At 35.4% G+C, this 17,490-nt stretch overlaps 1 protein-coding gene across 1 annotated transcript; it reads right to left on the reverse strand.

Annotated features, from left to right (window-relative positions):
• Positions 1-15,205: 15,205 nt before the first annotated feature.
• LOC104892253 (protein SPIRAL1-like 5) lies at positions 15,206-15,973 on the reverse strand. Its single transcript, XM_010678123.4, has 2 exons — positions 15,694-15,973; positions 15,206-15,590 (listed from the first exon to the last, which is right to left on the reverse strand). The coding sequence occupies exons 1-2, from the start codon at positions 15,949-15,951 to the stop codon at positions 15,516-15,518; spliced, it is 333 nt and encodes a 110-aa protein (XP_010676425.1). The 5' UTR covers positions 15,952-15,973; the 3' UTR covers positions 15,206-15,515.
• Positions 15,974-17,490: the final 1,517 nt, after the last annotated feature.

The following is a 17,490-nucleotide window of genomic DNA, read 5'->3' on the forward strand; positions in this document are numbered from 1 at the left end:
TCATTTTGTTGTTTGTCCCACATTGTTTGTGGGAGGGAATCTCTTCTTGTTTTTATATTCGCTCCCTCCTTCCTTTAGTTCTAGAGATGCTTTTGTGGTTGGATACCATGTTTGGTCTGGGCTTGCGGGCCATGGCTCATGGGACTAACTATGTGGGATGCAGGCTCTCCAGCTTCCTAATTTTGTACCGTATCTTTTTCTTTTAGCTAACTTGAGCCCTCTAGATTCTGAACACCTCTTTCTGTTTCAACATCACTTCCCTCTCTGTCCTCTTTTAGCTACTTGAGCCCTCTGGATTCTGAACACCTCTTTCTGTTTCAACCTCACTTCCCTCTCTGTCCACTCTTCTTGTATTCCCTCTCTGTCCACTCTTCTTGTATGTAATTAAAGTCATTGCCATTTAAAATTTTTACTTCGCAGAAAAGTGTGACCAATTTTTGGATTTAGTTTTAGAGATAAATCTTTGAGACAACATTTTTGTAAATCGAGAAAAAATGTATCTTTGGGAACAGGAGAATTCCAATACAATCAATAATTTCATCTTTATTCTTTAACTCATCGCTCTCAAGTTCTCTTATTTTCAAAACATTCCACACAAAACCCAAACCATACAAAATATACGTCTTAGAGATTTTATCCCAATTTCGAATCAAAATTATATGTTTATTTGACAATTTGAATTTGCTTCGTGTTGGGTCGACCAAGTAAGGTAATGTCATGCAAAATAATGCTACTCCTCATCGTTTCATAAAACAACACACAAAGATTTAAATTGGGACTCAGTATCAGCCATTTCGCTCCAATTTCCCTCGTACAACTTTTGGACACAATCACATAATATGTCAAAATTGTAATCAGTTGGAATGTCATCGTAAGTACTGTCATAGGTCAGTCGTTTAGCGCCTGAAAAATCCATTGCCGTATGATCCTCAAAATCTTCAACCCTCCACCAATTTCCACCCATACCAACTGCTAAACAATACAAAATAGGTTTGAATACTAAAACTTGTATTTCATATAATCCCTCAACTGCCAAATTTAGGATCATGAAATCCTCATTTCCAAAAACTTCACGATCTTCATGTGGAACACACATAAGTTTCTCATCCCACTTAATTAGATCAAATTTGCTGCCATGACAGTGGTACCTCATATTTGTTATGATTTCTACAAATTTTTTATTAAAATCAGTTTCACGCTTAATATTAAACCAAAAAATGTTTTCTTGCAATATAGCATTCGGGTCAAAGTCTTTTCCCCCTTTTCCACTTTCTGCCACCTTTTCCTTTCATTTTATACTCCTTCTTAGGCGCCATTTTGGACACAGAAATCAAATCTGAAATCTGCAAAACATCACATACTGAACATCACAATGTAATATACAAAGCAAAATTCATTTCATTAATTTCACTTGTTAACTTACAAATAGACTAGAAACTTTACTGACAACACAAGTTACTTAGATATAGTAAGTGTTGTTTATCAACACCATTTAAGGTTGTTTCATTCCTTGGTTGTTGTTGGAATCATGTACGCCGACGATCTGATGGCATGGGAGCAGTTGGAACTTAGGCAAATCCGTTTATGAGATCTTGGAGCTTAAGGGCGAACCTACGTATTAGGATCCTACTTTGGTCCAAATTTTTTTAATGTTTGATTTTTGGTCCAGACAGAAAAAAAAATTTAGGTCCGCATTTTTTAAAATTTTGATTTTTAGTCCAAATTATTAATAATTTTCTTTTTCGGCTTTTACATAATTTTTATGGAAAAATTAATTTTATAATATTTTTATGTATTTTTTATGGATATTATATCAAAAAATTATTTTATGCAGGCTCTCCAGCTTCCTAATTGTGTACGGTATCGTTTTCTTTTAGCTACTTGAGATACCATGTCTTTTCTTTATGTCATCAACAAACCTATAATTTAACCTCACCCTTTTAGCTACTTGAGCTCTCTGGATTCCGAACACCTCTTTCTACGGTACCTTTTTCTTCAAATACCATGTCTTTTCTTTATGTCATCAACAAACCTATAATTTAACCTCACTCTTTTAGCTACTTGAGCTCTCTAGATTCTGAACACCTCTTTCTGTTTCAACCTCACTTCCCTCTCTGTCCACTCTTCTTGTATTCTCTCTCTGTCCACTCTTCTTGTATGTAATTAAAGTCATTGTCTCTTGTATTCTCTCTTTGTTCACTCTTTTGGTATGTAATTAAAGTCATTGCCATTTAAAATTTTTACTTTGTGGAAAAGTGTGACCAATTTTTGGATTTAGTTTTAGAGATAAATCTTTGAGACAATATTTTTGTAAATCGGGAAAAAAATGTAGAAGTCTTTGGAACAGAAGAATTCCAATACAATCAATAATTTCATCTTTATTCTTTAACTCATCGCTCTCAAGTTCTCTTATTTTCAAAACATTCCACACAAAACCCAAACCATACAAAATATACGTCTTAGAGATTTTATCCCAATTTCGAATCAAAATTATATGTTTATTTGACAATTTGAATCTGCTTCGTGTTGGGTCGACCAAGTAAGGATAATATCATGCAAAATAATGCTACTCCCCATCGTTTCACAAAACAACGCACAAAGATTTAAATTGGGACTCAGTATCAGCCATTTCGCTCCAATTTCTCTCATACAACTTTTGGACACAATCACATAGTATGTCAAAATTGTAATCAGTTGGAATGTCATCGTAAGTACTGTCATAGGTCAGTCGTTTAGCGCCTGAAAAATTCATTGCCGTATGATCCTCAAAATCTTCAACCCTCCACCAATTTCCACCCACACCAACTGCTAAACAATACAAAATAAGTTTGAATACTAAAACTTGTATTTCATATAATCCCTCAACTGCCAAATTTAGGATCATGAAATCCTCATTTCCAAAAACTTCACGATCTTCATGTGGAACACACATAAGTTTCTCATCCCACTTAATTAGATCAAATTTGCTGCCATGGCAGTGGTACCTCATATTTGTTGTGATTTCTACAAATTTTTTATTAAAATCAGTTTCACGCTTAATATTAAACCAAAAAATGTTTTCTTGCAATATAGCATTCGGGTCAAAGTCTTTTCCCCCTTTTCCACTTTCTGCCACCTTTTCCTTTCATTTTATACTCCTTATTAGGCGCCATTTTGGACATAGAAATCAAATCTGAAATCTGCAAAACATCACATACTGAACATCACAATATAATATACAAAGCAAAATTCATTTCATTAATTTCACTTGTTAACTTACAAATAGACTAGAAACTTTACTGACAACACAAGTTACTTAGATATAGTAAGTGTTGTTTATCAACACCATTTAAGGTTGTTTCATTCCTTGGTTGTTGTTGGAATCATCTACGCCGACGATCTGATGGCATGGGAGCAGTTGGAACTTAGGCAGATCCGTTTATGAGATTTTGGAGCCTAAGGGCGAACCTACGTATTAGGATCCTACTTTGGTCCAATTTTTTTGAATGTTTGATTTTTGGTCCAGACCGAAAAAAAAATTTTGGTCCGCATTTTTTAAAATTTTGATTTTTAGTCCAAATCACGAATAATTTTCTTTTTCGGCTTTTACATAATTTTTATGGAAAAATTAATTTTATAATATTTTTATGTATTTTTTATGGATATTATATCAAAAAATTATTTTTATATTATTAATAGCTATATCTTTTATATATTAGAGATAATGGAGAAGAGAGATATAGATTTGGGGTAGAAGATAAGGCAGTGACAGACCCATCTAAATATACGGGTACCAAATTGAAGGTACTATCTTCTCCCAATTGTCAGAGATTTTGAGCTTGTCGGAGTAAACAGATTTCATTATGGAGTAAAATTGGATGTTGATCATTAAATCTATTGGAAAGTATCCAAATCAAAATTTATCAACTCTATGGAGCCTAACTCGTTTGATCGGTTTTGCAAATTTTGACGTCCAAGTTGACTCTTTAGGGGTAAAAATGACATGTGAAACCTTGTCGGGTTTTTCACTTTTGCATGTAGATCAATGCACCTAAATCAAGACAAAAATGACAACATTTCTAAAAAAAACTTTATATTTAGCGGAAATTAAACGGTAAGGCTATGAAGATATGATTATTTCTAAAGTAATACCTTGGGGATACAATTGGGACAACGAAATAAGAAGTGCTACCAATGGAAAATGTTAATACCTGGGGTATTAAAAGAAAATTTTCTAAATTTATGATTTTGACACGTAATGTGATTGGTTGAATGTGCGATTTTAGTTTTTTGAAGTTGGTTGCTTAAGCTAGTTGAATTGTTCATAAAAGTGTTCTAAAGAATTAGTTCGTTGTAGTTGTTATACATTAGACATTTAGAAAGCCAAAAAGAAAAAAAATCAATGCAAAAGAGGAAAAAAAAAGCTCCAAGTAGTTTTTTCATTTTAGTTCATAAGTTAGTTTTATTCAAGTTAGGCTATGTTTGGCAACACCGACTGAAATGGAGCTGAAACTGATAAGGTGACTGAAACTGATTAGGTAGCAGCTGAAACTGTTAAGGTGACTTAAAATTGTAGCACCTTATCATTTAAGTCACCTGAAATGGTTATGATAGGAGTGCAGTTGACGGCATGGTGTGGTGAATGTGATGGTGGAGATGAGAATATGACTGTGGACTATTGAAGATTAGAGATCTAGAGGGTAGTATCAAGTATCAAGATGGACTAAATGAACTTAAAAAATACTACTAATTGAATAAACTGCAGATTTTCATTGCTCTGGTAGTTTGAAGTTTGTCTTCAGGAAGATCTTTTCTCTCTTTCCTTATATACTGGCACAACTACTTTAGATTTCCTTATGTATTCATAAATCACAGCAAAGTAATATGCTGACATGCTGAGAACACACTGCTTTGAATTGATAGCTGTCTCTGACTGTCTCTCTGAGACACTCAAATTTGGTATATTCATATAGCAGCATTGTGTTCATGTGACTTTTATAAACAGGAAAAGAAATGAAGCTGTTAAACTGCTCTGACTGAATAGTCATTTAAGCATAATTATTTTTCCCCACTTTCTAGATGTCCATTGCTCTTCTGTTTGTCAAAAATTGGGTTCAAAATATGGTTCTGTTCCAGTAGCAGAACTCAAAGGACGCGATGATTTCTATGCGGATCTTCTCATGTATAAATGTTGGTTTATTTAAGTTCATAAACTTAACTTTTGAGTTGGATGCTCTTTCATATTCTGGATTGTACAAGTGTGGGAAGAATTGTGTGTTAACCTGTTGTAGGTTAACCTGTCATTCAATATATATAGTGTTTATAATACAGACCTATGACTATGAAAGTACCCTTCTACCCTTTACAATATAATATTATCCCTTTACATATAATATTATCCAATACACCCCCTCAATCTTTACGGGGTGAAACAACGGATAGATTAGTACGATGTTTAGTAAACAAGTCAGTAAATAGGCCTTTAGTAAAGATGTCTGCAACCTGAGACTGTGTAGGAACATGTCGAACAATAAGACCTCCCTTGGCAACCATTTCTCGAACAAAGTGATAGTCAACATCGATATGTTTGCTACGATCATGATGAACTGGATTGGCAGTGAGATAAGTAGCAGAGACATTGTCGCAATAGACAATCACAGGACGACGGAGAAAATGGCCAATGTCAGCAAGAAGTTGCTTGAGCCAAATAGTTTCTGCAGCTGTGTAGGCAACTGCCCTGTATTCAGCTTCAGTGGAGGATTTGGAGACAGTAGGTTGCTTTTTAGAACGCCAGGAAATAAGATTCTTCCCAAGAAAAACAGCATAACCAGTAGTAGAACGTTGTGTGTCTGGACATCCTGCCCAATCTGCATCAGAATAGGCAATAATAACAGTAGGAGAACTGCTGCTATATAAATAAAGTCCATAATCCAGAGTGCCTTGCAGATATCTGAAAATTCTTTTCACAGCATGAAGGTGAGTAGTACGAGGAGCATGCATAAACTGGGACACCATATTAACAGCATAAGCAATATCAGGACGAGTCATAGTTAAGTACTGCAATGCACCAACCATACTAATAATCTGTGGGATCAGCAAGAAGTTCTCCATCAAGCAGAGACAATGTTACTCTAGAGACAACAGGAGTGGTAACTGGTTTAACAGTATGAGATGGAATTTACGAAGTAAATCAAAACATCTTATGTGGAGACAAAAATAAACCAGAGGAGTACGCACAACCTAAACACCTAAGAAGTAATGAAGATCCCCTAAATCCTTCATAGCAAAATGAGAAGAAAGAACAGAATGAATTTGGCAACAAGAGGAGGACTACTACCAGTAAGGACAATGTCATCACATATAAGACAGAATAATGAGATGACCACGAAATTTGAGAGTGAACATAGAAGTGTCACAACTGCTGCACTTGAAACCAATAGATAAAAGAAAGTTGCTAAACCTGGAGAACCAAGCTCGAGGAGCTTGTTTCAAACCATAAATGGACTTACGAAGACGACAAATATGAGTAGGTTTAGATGGATGAATAAAACCCGGAGGTTGACGCATATAAACCTCTTCATTGAGAAACCCATGAAGAAAAGCATTTTTGACATCTAACTGACGAACAGACCATTTAAGAGAAACAACAATAGTAAGAACCAAGCGAACAGTAGTAGGTTGAACAACAGGACTAAAAGTTTCAAAGTAATCAATACATGCCTGCTGATGATTGCCAAAAACAACAAGTCTAGCCTTGAACCGCTCCACAGAACCGTCAGAATGATATTTAATCTTGTAGACCCACTTACAACCAAGCAAATTCTTATCATAGTTGCGAGGTACCAACTCCCATGTGTCATTTTTAATCAAAGCATTATATTCATCTAACATAGCTTGACGCCAACGTGAGTCTTTAGACGCTTGTTTAAAATTAGTAGGTTCAGACTCAGTTATATCAATTTTTAAGTTCATGAATATTTTAGGCTTCGACACACCAACTTTGAGACGCGTAACCATCGGATGATGGTTAGCTACGGACGACGAGGGAGGAGGGGTGACAGGGGGGACACAGGACTCGGCGACACGGGAGGTGAGGGATCAAGGGGCGTAGGCGAGCTAGAGGGGTCGCTAGGCATGCCAACGTGCGCTGGTCGCCCAGCGTGGGAGGCAGACGACTCGATGGGCGAGGGAGACGCGGCTGTAGCGCCAGCGATGGGAGCTGCTGGAGCCGCAGGGGAGACGGCTGGGTCACCGCGCAGCACTGCTGGGCCTGCAGGAACGGGGGAGACAGCAGGGGGTTGGGAGGGAGCAGCTCGAGCACGAGCATCCGAGGGCGAGAGAGGAGACCCTACGGGTTGGGTTGGGCAGCGAGGAAGACTCGAGTGGCCCAAGGGGGGCACAGGGATGCTAGACACAACATTCGTGGGAGTCCAATCTATGGCTAATACCTGAGGCGACGTATAAGGAGTGGTGGGTTGAGCACGCACAAGAGCACGATAGGGAAACTTATGTTCATGGAAAAGAACATGACGACTAGTGTAGACTTTCTTAGTAGTAGGATCAAAACATCGATACCCTTTATATTCCAATGCATATCCAATAAAAACACAGGTTTTAGATTTAGGTTGCAGTTTGTGATTTTTAGAGTCCAGAAACAAAGGAAAGCATTCACATCCAAATGTTTTCAAAAATTGATAGGAAGGAGGACGATGAAATAATTTTTCAAAAGGTGAAACACCCCCTAAAACCGAGCTGGGTAATCGATTGATAGTGTAAGTGGCAGTATATGATGCATCAACCCAAAATTCCGCAGGAAAGTCAGAATGAATAATCATAGTACGAGCCATTTCAATGATATGACGATGTTTGCGTTCTGCAACACCGTTTTGAGCTGGAGTGTGGGACAAGATTTTTGAAAAATAATACCATTTTCAGAAAAATGTTGAAGAAGAGGAGAATGTCAAATTCCCTTCCGCCATCACTTTGAAATATTTTAATTTTGCAATTAAAAAGATTTTCAACCATCTTTTGAAACATAAGGAATTTTGAATAAGCTTCCGATTTTCGACGTAAAGGATAAATCCAGGAATAGCGTGAAAAATCATCAACAAACACAACATAATAGCGAAATAATTGATTTGACAAAACAGGAGATTGCCAAAGATCACTATGAATTTCATATAATGGATATGTAGAAAGATATTCAACAGAATCAAAAGGTAAACGATGTATCTTTCCTAGCTTACAGCCTACACAATCATCATGAAATTTAGAGGTACATGTATGTGATATATTTATTGGAACATAATTTTCCTATAATGCTAGAAGATGTATGACCCAGGCGAGCATGTCACACGTCACCCGACTCCTTAATGGCTAGGAAAGCAGGAACTGAAGGCTCAGGAGGGACAATGTTGGGCTGAAGAGGGTAGACACCTTGTTTACTGGTTCCCTGAAGCAGAACTTCCCCCGTCATCTGGTCCTTAACATAAACAGAATTTTTATCGAAACTCACAACACAATCATTTTCATGACACAACTTGTTAACTGATAATAAATTATGTTTTAAATTAGGGACATGACAGACGGATGATAAACGGAGGGGACGACTTGCTGTTTTTAAAGTTAAATGTCCAGTACTTTTTATTGGGAGTAAGGTACCATTACCAACTACAACAGAACTAGACCCGGTATAAGGAGTTTTAATAGAGAACGTACCATCCTGAGGAGTCATGTGAGATGCAGCTCCCGAATCCGGGTACCAGACTGAGTCATTATCTTCACCACCAACAGACTGAGTCATTAGCTTCACCACCAACAGACAGTGCAGCTAAGGCTCGAGTGACACTTTCTGAGGAGGAGGGAACAAAGCTATGATTAAAACGCTGGGGACAGTAGGCAGCTTGGTGACCTGGAAACCAACACAAACCACATGTATCGGAAGTAGGGGTAGAGGTAACATTGTTACTATTTGATGAATTACTCCCTGCAGACAACAAATTATTAGCAATATAATCTACACAATGCATACTATAGGATGACAAGTTAGAAAATTTGCTTATACCATTTGGTCGTCCCCGATTACCATTGTTGTTGTTGTTTCCGCCAGAGCCCCGATTATTATTGTTGCCTCCATTCCCACCATTATTACCCCGAGCATTCTGATTATTATTGCCCCCACGATTATTATTACCCCCTCTGTTTCTGTTATTTCTTCCCCTATTTCTTCCTCCAGACGGAGCCTGGGAGGAGGAACTTGAGCCAGAACCAGTAGATTTAACAGCAAGTAAGGCATGATGGGATGATGGATCAGATGCATCCTTAGAGTGTAATAAACGTTGCTCATGAAGAAGCAGCTTAGGTCGTAAATCATCAAAACTAATGGGGAATGGATAATGCAACAGAGTGGTAACTATGTGCGCATAATCAGAATCACAATCCAGACCAAACAGCGTGTACTGAACTAAGTCCTGGTTCGAAACAGAACACTGAATAGCAGCAAGGGAATCAGCTATCACCTTAATTTCCCGTAAATACCCATCCATTGTCTGGGAAGCAGTTTTTTTGATACGAGTTAAACGACCCTTTAATTCCATAGACCTAGCCATACTAGCATGCATAAATCTAGTCTGTAAACGCGTCCAAATTTCTACCGAAGTAGATAAATCATGTACATCCACAAAAACATCCTTAGACAATGTGGCAAAAATCCAGGATTTTATTTGCTGATCCAAACGCAAATATGTATAGAAGGGACTATTAGGAACCGAAACACCATGTTCATCAATAATAGTTGCAGGGGGAATCATAGCAGAACCATCAACCATACCAAGCAGATTATGGGAAAGTAATAAACAAGTAATTTGGGTTTTCCATAACAAATAATCCTCAGGAGAACATAATGTAATTGTTACCAGATTTGTCACATTAGGGGCCGATAAAGTCAGAAGACTAAAAGGAGAGGCCTGATAAGAGGAGTCAACAAGGGGCGTTGACTGGAGAGAAGGTGACCAACCATGAGAGGGAGGCGGCATATTTGAAGACACGGTTGGGGGAGTACCGTGGAGTGAAGTCGCCGGAAAAGAAGTAGCAAAACCCGGCGGAAATCTTGGGGTGGCACGCGACCCGGAGGATGGCGAAGTTCCGGCGAAAAGAGGCTGGGCGAAAGACGACCCAGCGTACAAATCGGAGGGGACATCAGCAGACCAGGGCTGCGTGAAGGCGGCACCGGAATAAGCCGGCGCGGCGAGGTACGGCGCCGACGAGACGGCCGGTGCGGTAGACGATGAGGCCGGCGGTGGCTGCGTGGGAACCACAGAGGCAGCGGAGATCTGAGATGGGGATGCCATGGCCAAGATCGTGAAGGAAGAAAAGACCAGGAAAAAAAAACGTGAAAGATTTGGGTTTTTTTGTTTTTGTGTTAAGTTTTTCTTTAGAAAAACCTAGGCTCTTGATACCATGTACAAGTGTGGGAATAATTGTGTGTTAACCTGTTGTAGGTTAACCTGGCATTCAATATATATAGTGTTTATAATACAGACCTATGACTATGAAAGTACCCTTCTACCCTTTACAATATAATATTATCCCTTTACATATAATATTATCCAATATGGATAACCAAATTTAGATTGAGGTTAGTGTACGTTCTCATATGCTGGCTATATAGCAATACTCCAATAACTCCAGACTCCAGTAAAGCTGGGATTGGACAGCGTTTGGAACACGACCTAACTTGGCAATAGCAAATGGCCCAAAAAAGTTGGGACATGCAGAAACTTCAACGTGCATGGATAAGTATATTAACTAAAATAAGTACTCTGTATGTTCATCAAGTTCCACGAGTATAACTATAATAGTTGACGATATACCTAATATAAAATTCCATCAAAGCAAGATTTAGAATCTTTAAAGTCACATTTTCCTGCTGAATTACGTATGCAGCGACGTACAGCAGCGCCGCACCGGCATGATTATTGAAGTATAATATTATCTATTACAAATCTTTTAATCATATGTAATTTCTTTTTCTTGCAAAAACATACAGTACTTTGTTATATAGCTTGGATTTTTCTTACAATATAGAAAAGATTATGGCTCCACCATTAAAGTCAGCAAGACAAGATAAGATGACCTTTAAATATTTTAGTTACATTCAACAATACGTAGCTGCAGTTTGTTAATGTTTATGGCTTCGAATTGTTGCAAATGCTTAACAAAGTGCATACACAATGCTAAAAAATAAGAGGCACGAAGCTGTTACTTTGTCATGATTTAGTCTTTCCGTCCTCTTTATAAATGATTAGCTTTCTAGTTTCTGCTGCTGTTTTGGTTGAATGGTCGTTAATGTGGTACATGATTTTAGATGTAATGTACTAGTATAATTTAGAAAACATATGCATTTCGCTGATTTGGACTTGTTTAGAAGATACATTTGCTAAATTAGTAATAAGCTTATTAGTTATTACATTAGATTCATGACTGATTATCAGATTATGTTTATTGTCATATCAGGTGCATGCATCATTTAGTTAGTCTAGATCCATTCTACCCTTACTGAATCTAGGGGTAAAACTTAAAAGGGCGTAATACTGTACCCTTAACAGCTTGTTTGGTAGTTGGTCATAAATGGTGGCAATGGGAATGAATTTGTGTGTAAATTTGTGAAAAATATCATTGTCCATTCCCATGGTAATGCTAATTTATCCTAAAGTGTCCACTTTCCTTCTAGAATTTTCATTCCCATCCAATACCACCTTGTAGGTGGTAATGAGTAGTAATGAAAATTGCTTCCCCTTGGAGACAAAAAGACAAGTTCATGGGTGAGATTGCTTGCCCATGGAGAAAAAATGTCTTCCCATGGAGATTTTAATTAAGGGTACTTTCCTAATAAATATACACTTAAAATTCATTTCCATTACTGCAATTTATTAACGACTACCAAACGGGCCGTAAGTGTTTTTTTTATTTCCTTCTAAAAACTTCAAGACAGCTTAAACAATTATACAAATAAGCTTTTGTAGAATGGATAGTAGTCATGTAATCAGAATGATCACTTTGGTGGTACGGCTGTGGCAGATTAATGTTTAATTTGTGTATGACATTTTGGATTAAAAAACTTAAGACACATTTTGCTCCTTGCATTACCCATAGTTTTCGCTTTTGGGAGAGAAACCAACGTAGATTATGTCATGATCTTGGTTTAATTTGTATATTCAATGAATTCTAGTCATTGAATATTGTTACATTTCTAAATAATTGGGTTGAGCTCAGATATGAAAAATAAGCAAATTGATAAACATAAAACAATAAATTTAAATTCTATTGGAATTTTGTTGGGTACCTTTATCAATACTTCAAGTGAAATCTAAATAAATGCAACAATTTGACTTTTATGCTTACCAGCAATGTACAAATTTGACTATTAATATCTATAATTATTCATTTGTAGAAATTGTAAAATGCATGTTAAAATTATGAAGCACATTTATTGAAATAAATCCAACAATATTTTATATGATCATTTTATATATATATATATATTATTTCCCCCATCTCATAATATAGTGCTTACATTTCATTTTGAGTGTCCCAAAATACTATGCATGTGCCAACTTCATTTTTTATCAATTTATTTGGATTAAATTATCCTCAATTTTTTACACAAATTTTCCAAAATAGTACTATTTTTTTCAAGATACGTGCTCCTCTTTATTGCTTTGCACCATTCTAAGGAAAATTTATTGCCTTTTGATTCTTTTTTGAAGGAAAAAGAAAATAAAGAAGTAGTTCCAAGACAAAAATACTTCATTAAATGTTTTTTTATTACAATCCTACCATTCCCTCCATTCTCCTTGATTCTCGAGGGAAAAAAGTAAGCATTATAGTTCCTCCGTTATGTTTTAAATGAAACATTTGTTTTATTCACACAATCCAACGCGCTTCTTTAATCATTAATATCTTTAGTTGTGCACACCTAAAAAATATAAAAAAGTTATAATTTAATAGTATATATGCATCGAGACGAATCTAACAAGATCCCACCTGATTATGTTTTTCTTTATATAATAGAGATAAATTGAAATCAAAATTGATCAATGAATAGTGTCATTTCACTCAATGTATCATTTAAAACAGAACGAAGGAAGTATATATTATGGGACGGAGGGAGTAGTAAACAAATACGGGTGAATGTAAGATATATGACAAGTGCAAAAAGTCGAAGTGTTGCACTTAATAAGAAACAGAAGCTGAAATATATTATACTTTGATAATTAATTCGATTATTATGTACATTAAATTATAGTAATCTTTCTTACAAATAAAAATGTTAAGTTTAGCATTTCATGCAGCTTTGCGAATTGCAATGACTATGAGCAGCACTCGACCAAACGGGCACCTTATGTGCTTTGGCAGACGCTTAGCCTTATCTGAGAATATCACTATATCAGCATGTCGCATAATTTTATCCCTCTTTAATTTGCAACCCTTCTTTCCTTTATCGCCCTTTTGAAGTTGCATTCGGAAAGCCTAAAGTTCCATTACAATATCTTTCTTGAGTGATTTTTCAAACTACATTGAGAGAGCCGAAGAATTTTTTTTTTCCGATACATGAAAAAAAGTTAGGACACCCTTTTCTTAAGGGAGAGAAAACTGGAGACTTAATCACGTAGAATATGTTGATATTCGTAGAGAAGGATTAATTTGATTGCGCGATACAGTTATTTTGCTAAACATAAAGGGAAGGAAGTCTCATTGACCAACCCCCTAGCTAGTAGCTACAACAATTAATCAAGGTATATGGATATTGGCCAGCAAAATTTCAAACTTTAACGAAATTCCAGAAGCTCGAAATTTCACGGCTGAATGCAATGCAAAATGAGCAAGACCCAAGATGTGTTCCTAAGCTAAGGTCCTCAGGCTGTGCTTTTTCTTTCTTTTTCCTGTTTATTTTGGGTAGATACTTGACGAAATCTGTGATTTATTATTAAAATTCTATTTATCACACAATACTAGCTCGAAAATAATGTTGTTCGATGGTAAGAAATTTATATCTGAAAAAAAGGTACTTAAAACAATACATATGTACGATGATAAGAAATATAGGCCCAAAAACCCTATCATAAGAAAGTGTCAAAGGACCAACTCAACCAAAAGCTTAAACTAAGGGTTGAGACCCCAGGAATAGATCTACACTCTATCACGCCCTCTCACGCAAGAGCCTTTGGACTTGAAGCGTGGATGCAGCACAAGCCTCCCTCATACCTGGTACAAAATATTCCACTGAGAAAGGAGGGGTGGATGAGATTCGAATCTGTGATCTTTTTGTCACGTTGGCTCTTGATACCATGTCAAAGGACCAACTCAACCAAAAGCTTAAGCTGATGGTTGAGACCCCAGGAATAATCTACACTATATCAGAAAGAATTAGAAATTGGGATGGTAAGATTCTTTTACCACATCAAAATGTACAATTGTGCATCAAATAGAGGGTACTAGTAGTACTAGTCTACCTTATCATGCATGATGTGCTGAAAATCTGAAGACACAATGTCAAGGGGAATCCAAATGGACAAGCTAAGAACATTATTCTAGAATTATTCACCTTGTTTGCATCAAGAGAAAGTGTAAAGAGATATTGTAATTACTAAGAGAATAAATTCCTCATAGGACCCTGAATTTTAAGGATCCAATTTACTATATAATCCAAGATATCATCAATTTTATGCATCTCAAAATTATAGAAGTATACCACATTTACTATATATCAGGATTGTTGGTGCTCTATAATTAAGATCTAAGCATAAATCTCTGGCTCATTTTCTCTTATTTTTTTGATAATAATTAAGTCCTTTAATATTACACAGGACAATCTAATTATATGTTTTTTTATCAATTTTTTCCACAATTATGAGTCTTCTACTAGTAGTATTATAGAGTTTGCTCAAACATAATAATGAACCTTTCACCTGCAAACTCATTTTTATGGAAAAAGAAATCATAAAGAAGAATTAGTAGTGATAAATACAAAGAACTTGAAATTGAAAAGGAGAACGTATAAGAAATAAAAAGAAAATCCGATGATCTTTGATATAAACGCGCAACTTCTCCCCTAAAAAGAAAACGCGCAACTTCTAATACGAATCTATTATCTGGAAAACAAGTAATAGAAGATAGGAGATCTCACCATTTGTAACAAGTAGTCCACATATGTAATTGATTTCACGCAATATAAAATATATATTATTTCACCCATATTGAAAAAGTTACAATTGCATACAGTAAAACCCTAGAATCATTAGGCTTACAATTGCAAGTAGCACAATCCACAATTGAGAAGCTTCAAGAACAAATTACAAATTGGAAAAGTTACATAAAAATTACATCAAATCTTTGCACACAATCAACACACCAGCTAGATCCCCTTATTGTAGACAGATCAAATTAAACACCAAATCAACTTTAGTTCATTAACAAGCTTAATTATAGTCTCATCTAGAATAAGATAATTAATTTCATGGAGTACAATAATAACATCACTTATCTCCAAATAAGTACCCAAGTGAAGAACTTCCTCCTGGCACAGATTTCACCTTTGTTGAGGGCCGATCCTAAATTATTTTAAATCACATAATACCAAGTTTCATTTAGTACAAAAACTACAAATTATGCAAAGAAAAATTTTCATGAAATAAAAAAATTATATGAACTCACAGTAATAAAGTTTCCTGAGTTTTGTCCTTGTGCTCTATGATAATTGTTGTTGGAGGTGTCTGATTTTTGTGGAGGTTTTTCGCCTTCGATATCGGTACCATATGGCGGGCTAACAAGCTTAGATGGTGAAGGAGGAGGATTATTTGGTGGTTGGCCTTCTTTGGAGCCAAACAAGTAACCCAAAGAGCTTTGCCCACCACCATAACTTTCACCTCTACTCATGGTTAGTTGTTGTTGCTTCAAGACTTTGTTTATCATGCAATTTTAAAAAAGATAGGGCACCAGAGATTTGACTATATATAGAAAGTTGATTTAATTTGTTCTTTTTCTAAAGTGAGTGATTAACCTTGTATTCCACTTAATACAGTGATCAGGCCATATTTGTACTAATTGTAATTGATGGACATGAGTGTACATCTGCAATTACATGATTTGATGGATGATTCATTTATGGTAATCAATAATCCGTTGCCTAACACTACATGGGAATCTTTCCCTTTACTTTATATGGACAAATACATCTTTTTTCTTACTTGTTTTTAGATAACTAAATTCATCCTCGTAGAAGGTTTTATCTAACAAAATATATATTAGATCTCACAATGTTCACGATTTTGCAATAGTGATATTAGATGTGATCCAATATGATACGTATAACATATTTATTAGTTTTTGATATAGAGAAATAATATTAGGATAATATTTTTTTCATTAGGATAATATTTTGTATTAGTTTCATAACTATGTTAGGACTAGAATTTTGTAAATCTATATGTATTGATCATACAAAACACTCCAAACTCAAGGAGTTTTCTCACAATATAGTAGTTTTAACTTCTATTATTATAGATGTCATATTATTTTATATCAATAAATCAATATTATATATTTTTATGAAAAGAAAATTTCACTTTCTCATAGGAGACGCCAAAAATAGCAACATGTAAATTTTCCATGTAAACTGGGGTAGAATATTCTTTCAAAAAAAATGGAGTAGAATATATATGAAGTACTTATAGATTTTGTGATGTTTTACATGCATCATGCATGCCAACTTTCTATTCTAAGAAGTTAATCTGATATCACAAATAATATAGCAATTACTAGTGCTATCAACAATAAGGGCCTGTTCTCTTCGGCATAAAACAGCTGGACTGAATTGAACTGAATGGAACTGAACTGAATTGAATTGAACTGAACTGAACTGAATTGAACTGAACTGAAATGAATAGTGATATGTGAGAGTAAAAGTATTGTCAAGAGCTGAACTGAACTTAACTGATCTGAACTGAACTGAACTGAATTGAACTGAATTGAATTGAACTGAACTGAACTGAATTGGACTGAACTGAACTGAACTGAAAATAAGCTGGGGAGAACAGGCCCTAATTATAATTAGTAAATAATCGAACGTAAAGTATATTTGAAATACAGTAATAACTTATATGTTAGTATATATATTAGTTTTTTTTTACGGGTATGTTATTAATGTTAATATATTTGTTGAAATACGTACTGTCAACATTTTTTCATATTGTAAAAATTAAATTCTTAGGTTAGTACAATCTAAAGTAATGAGCTAATACAAGAAAAACCACTTATATGCAAGTTGTCAAATATCACTAATTGTATTCGGTTTTTCTTTTTTTTTTTACTTGCTTCATACACTATTTCATATGCTTTTTTCCTCTTTGCATGCTACATATTTTTCTGCAAAGAAATTTCTCTATATTTTTAATAAAGGTAGAAGCCACATTCACCCACTCATTCTAATTTTTTGCTTTTTTACTTGCCTAA

The sequence above is a fragment of the Beta vulgaris genome, chromosome 5, assembly GCF_026745355.1.
Source record: "Beta vulgaris subsp. vulgaris cultivar EL10 chromosome 5, EL10.2, whole genome shotgun sequence".
Lineage (NCBI taxonomy): Eukaryota > Viridiplantae > Streptophyta > Magnoliopsida > Caryophyllales > Amaranthaceae > Beta > Beta vulgaris.

Coding starts and splice junctions, on each gene's coding strand:
- LOC104892253 (XM_010678123.4), bottom strand. CDS start 15,951: ATGATAAACAAAGTCTTGAAGCAACAACAACTAACCATGAGTAGAGGT. Junction 15,591..15,693: donor ACTCAGGAAACTTTATTACT/GTGAGTTCATAT, acceptor AAAATAATTTAG/GATCGGCCCTCAACAAAGGT.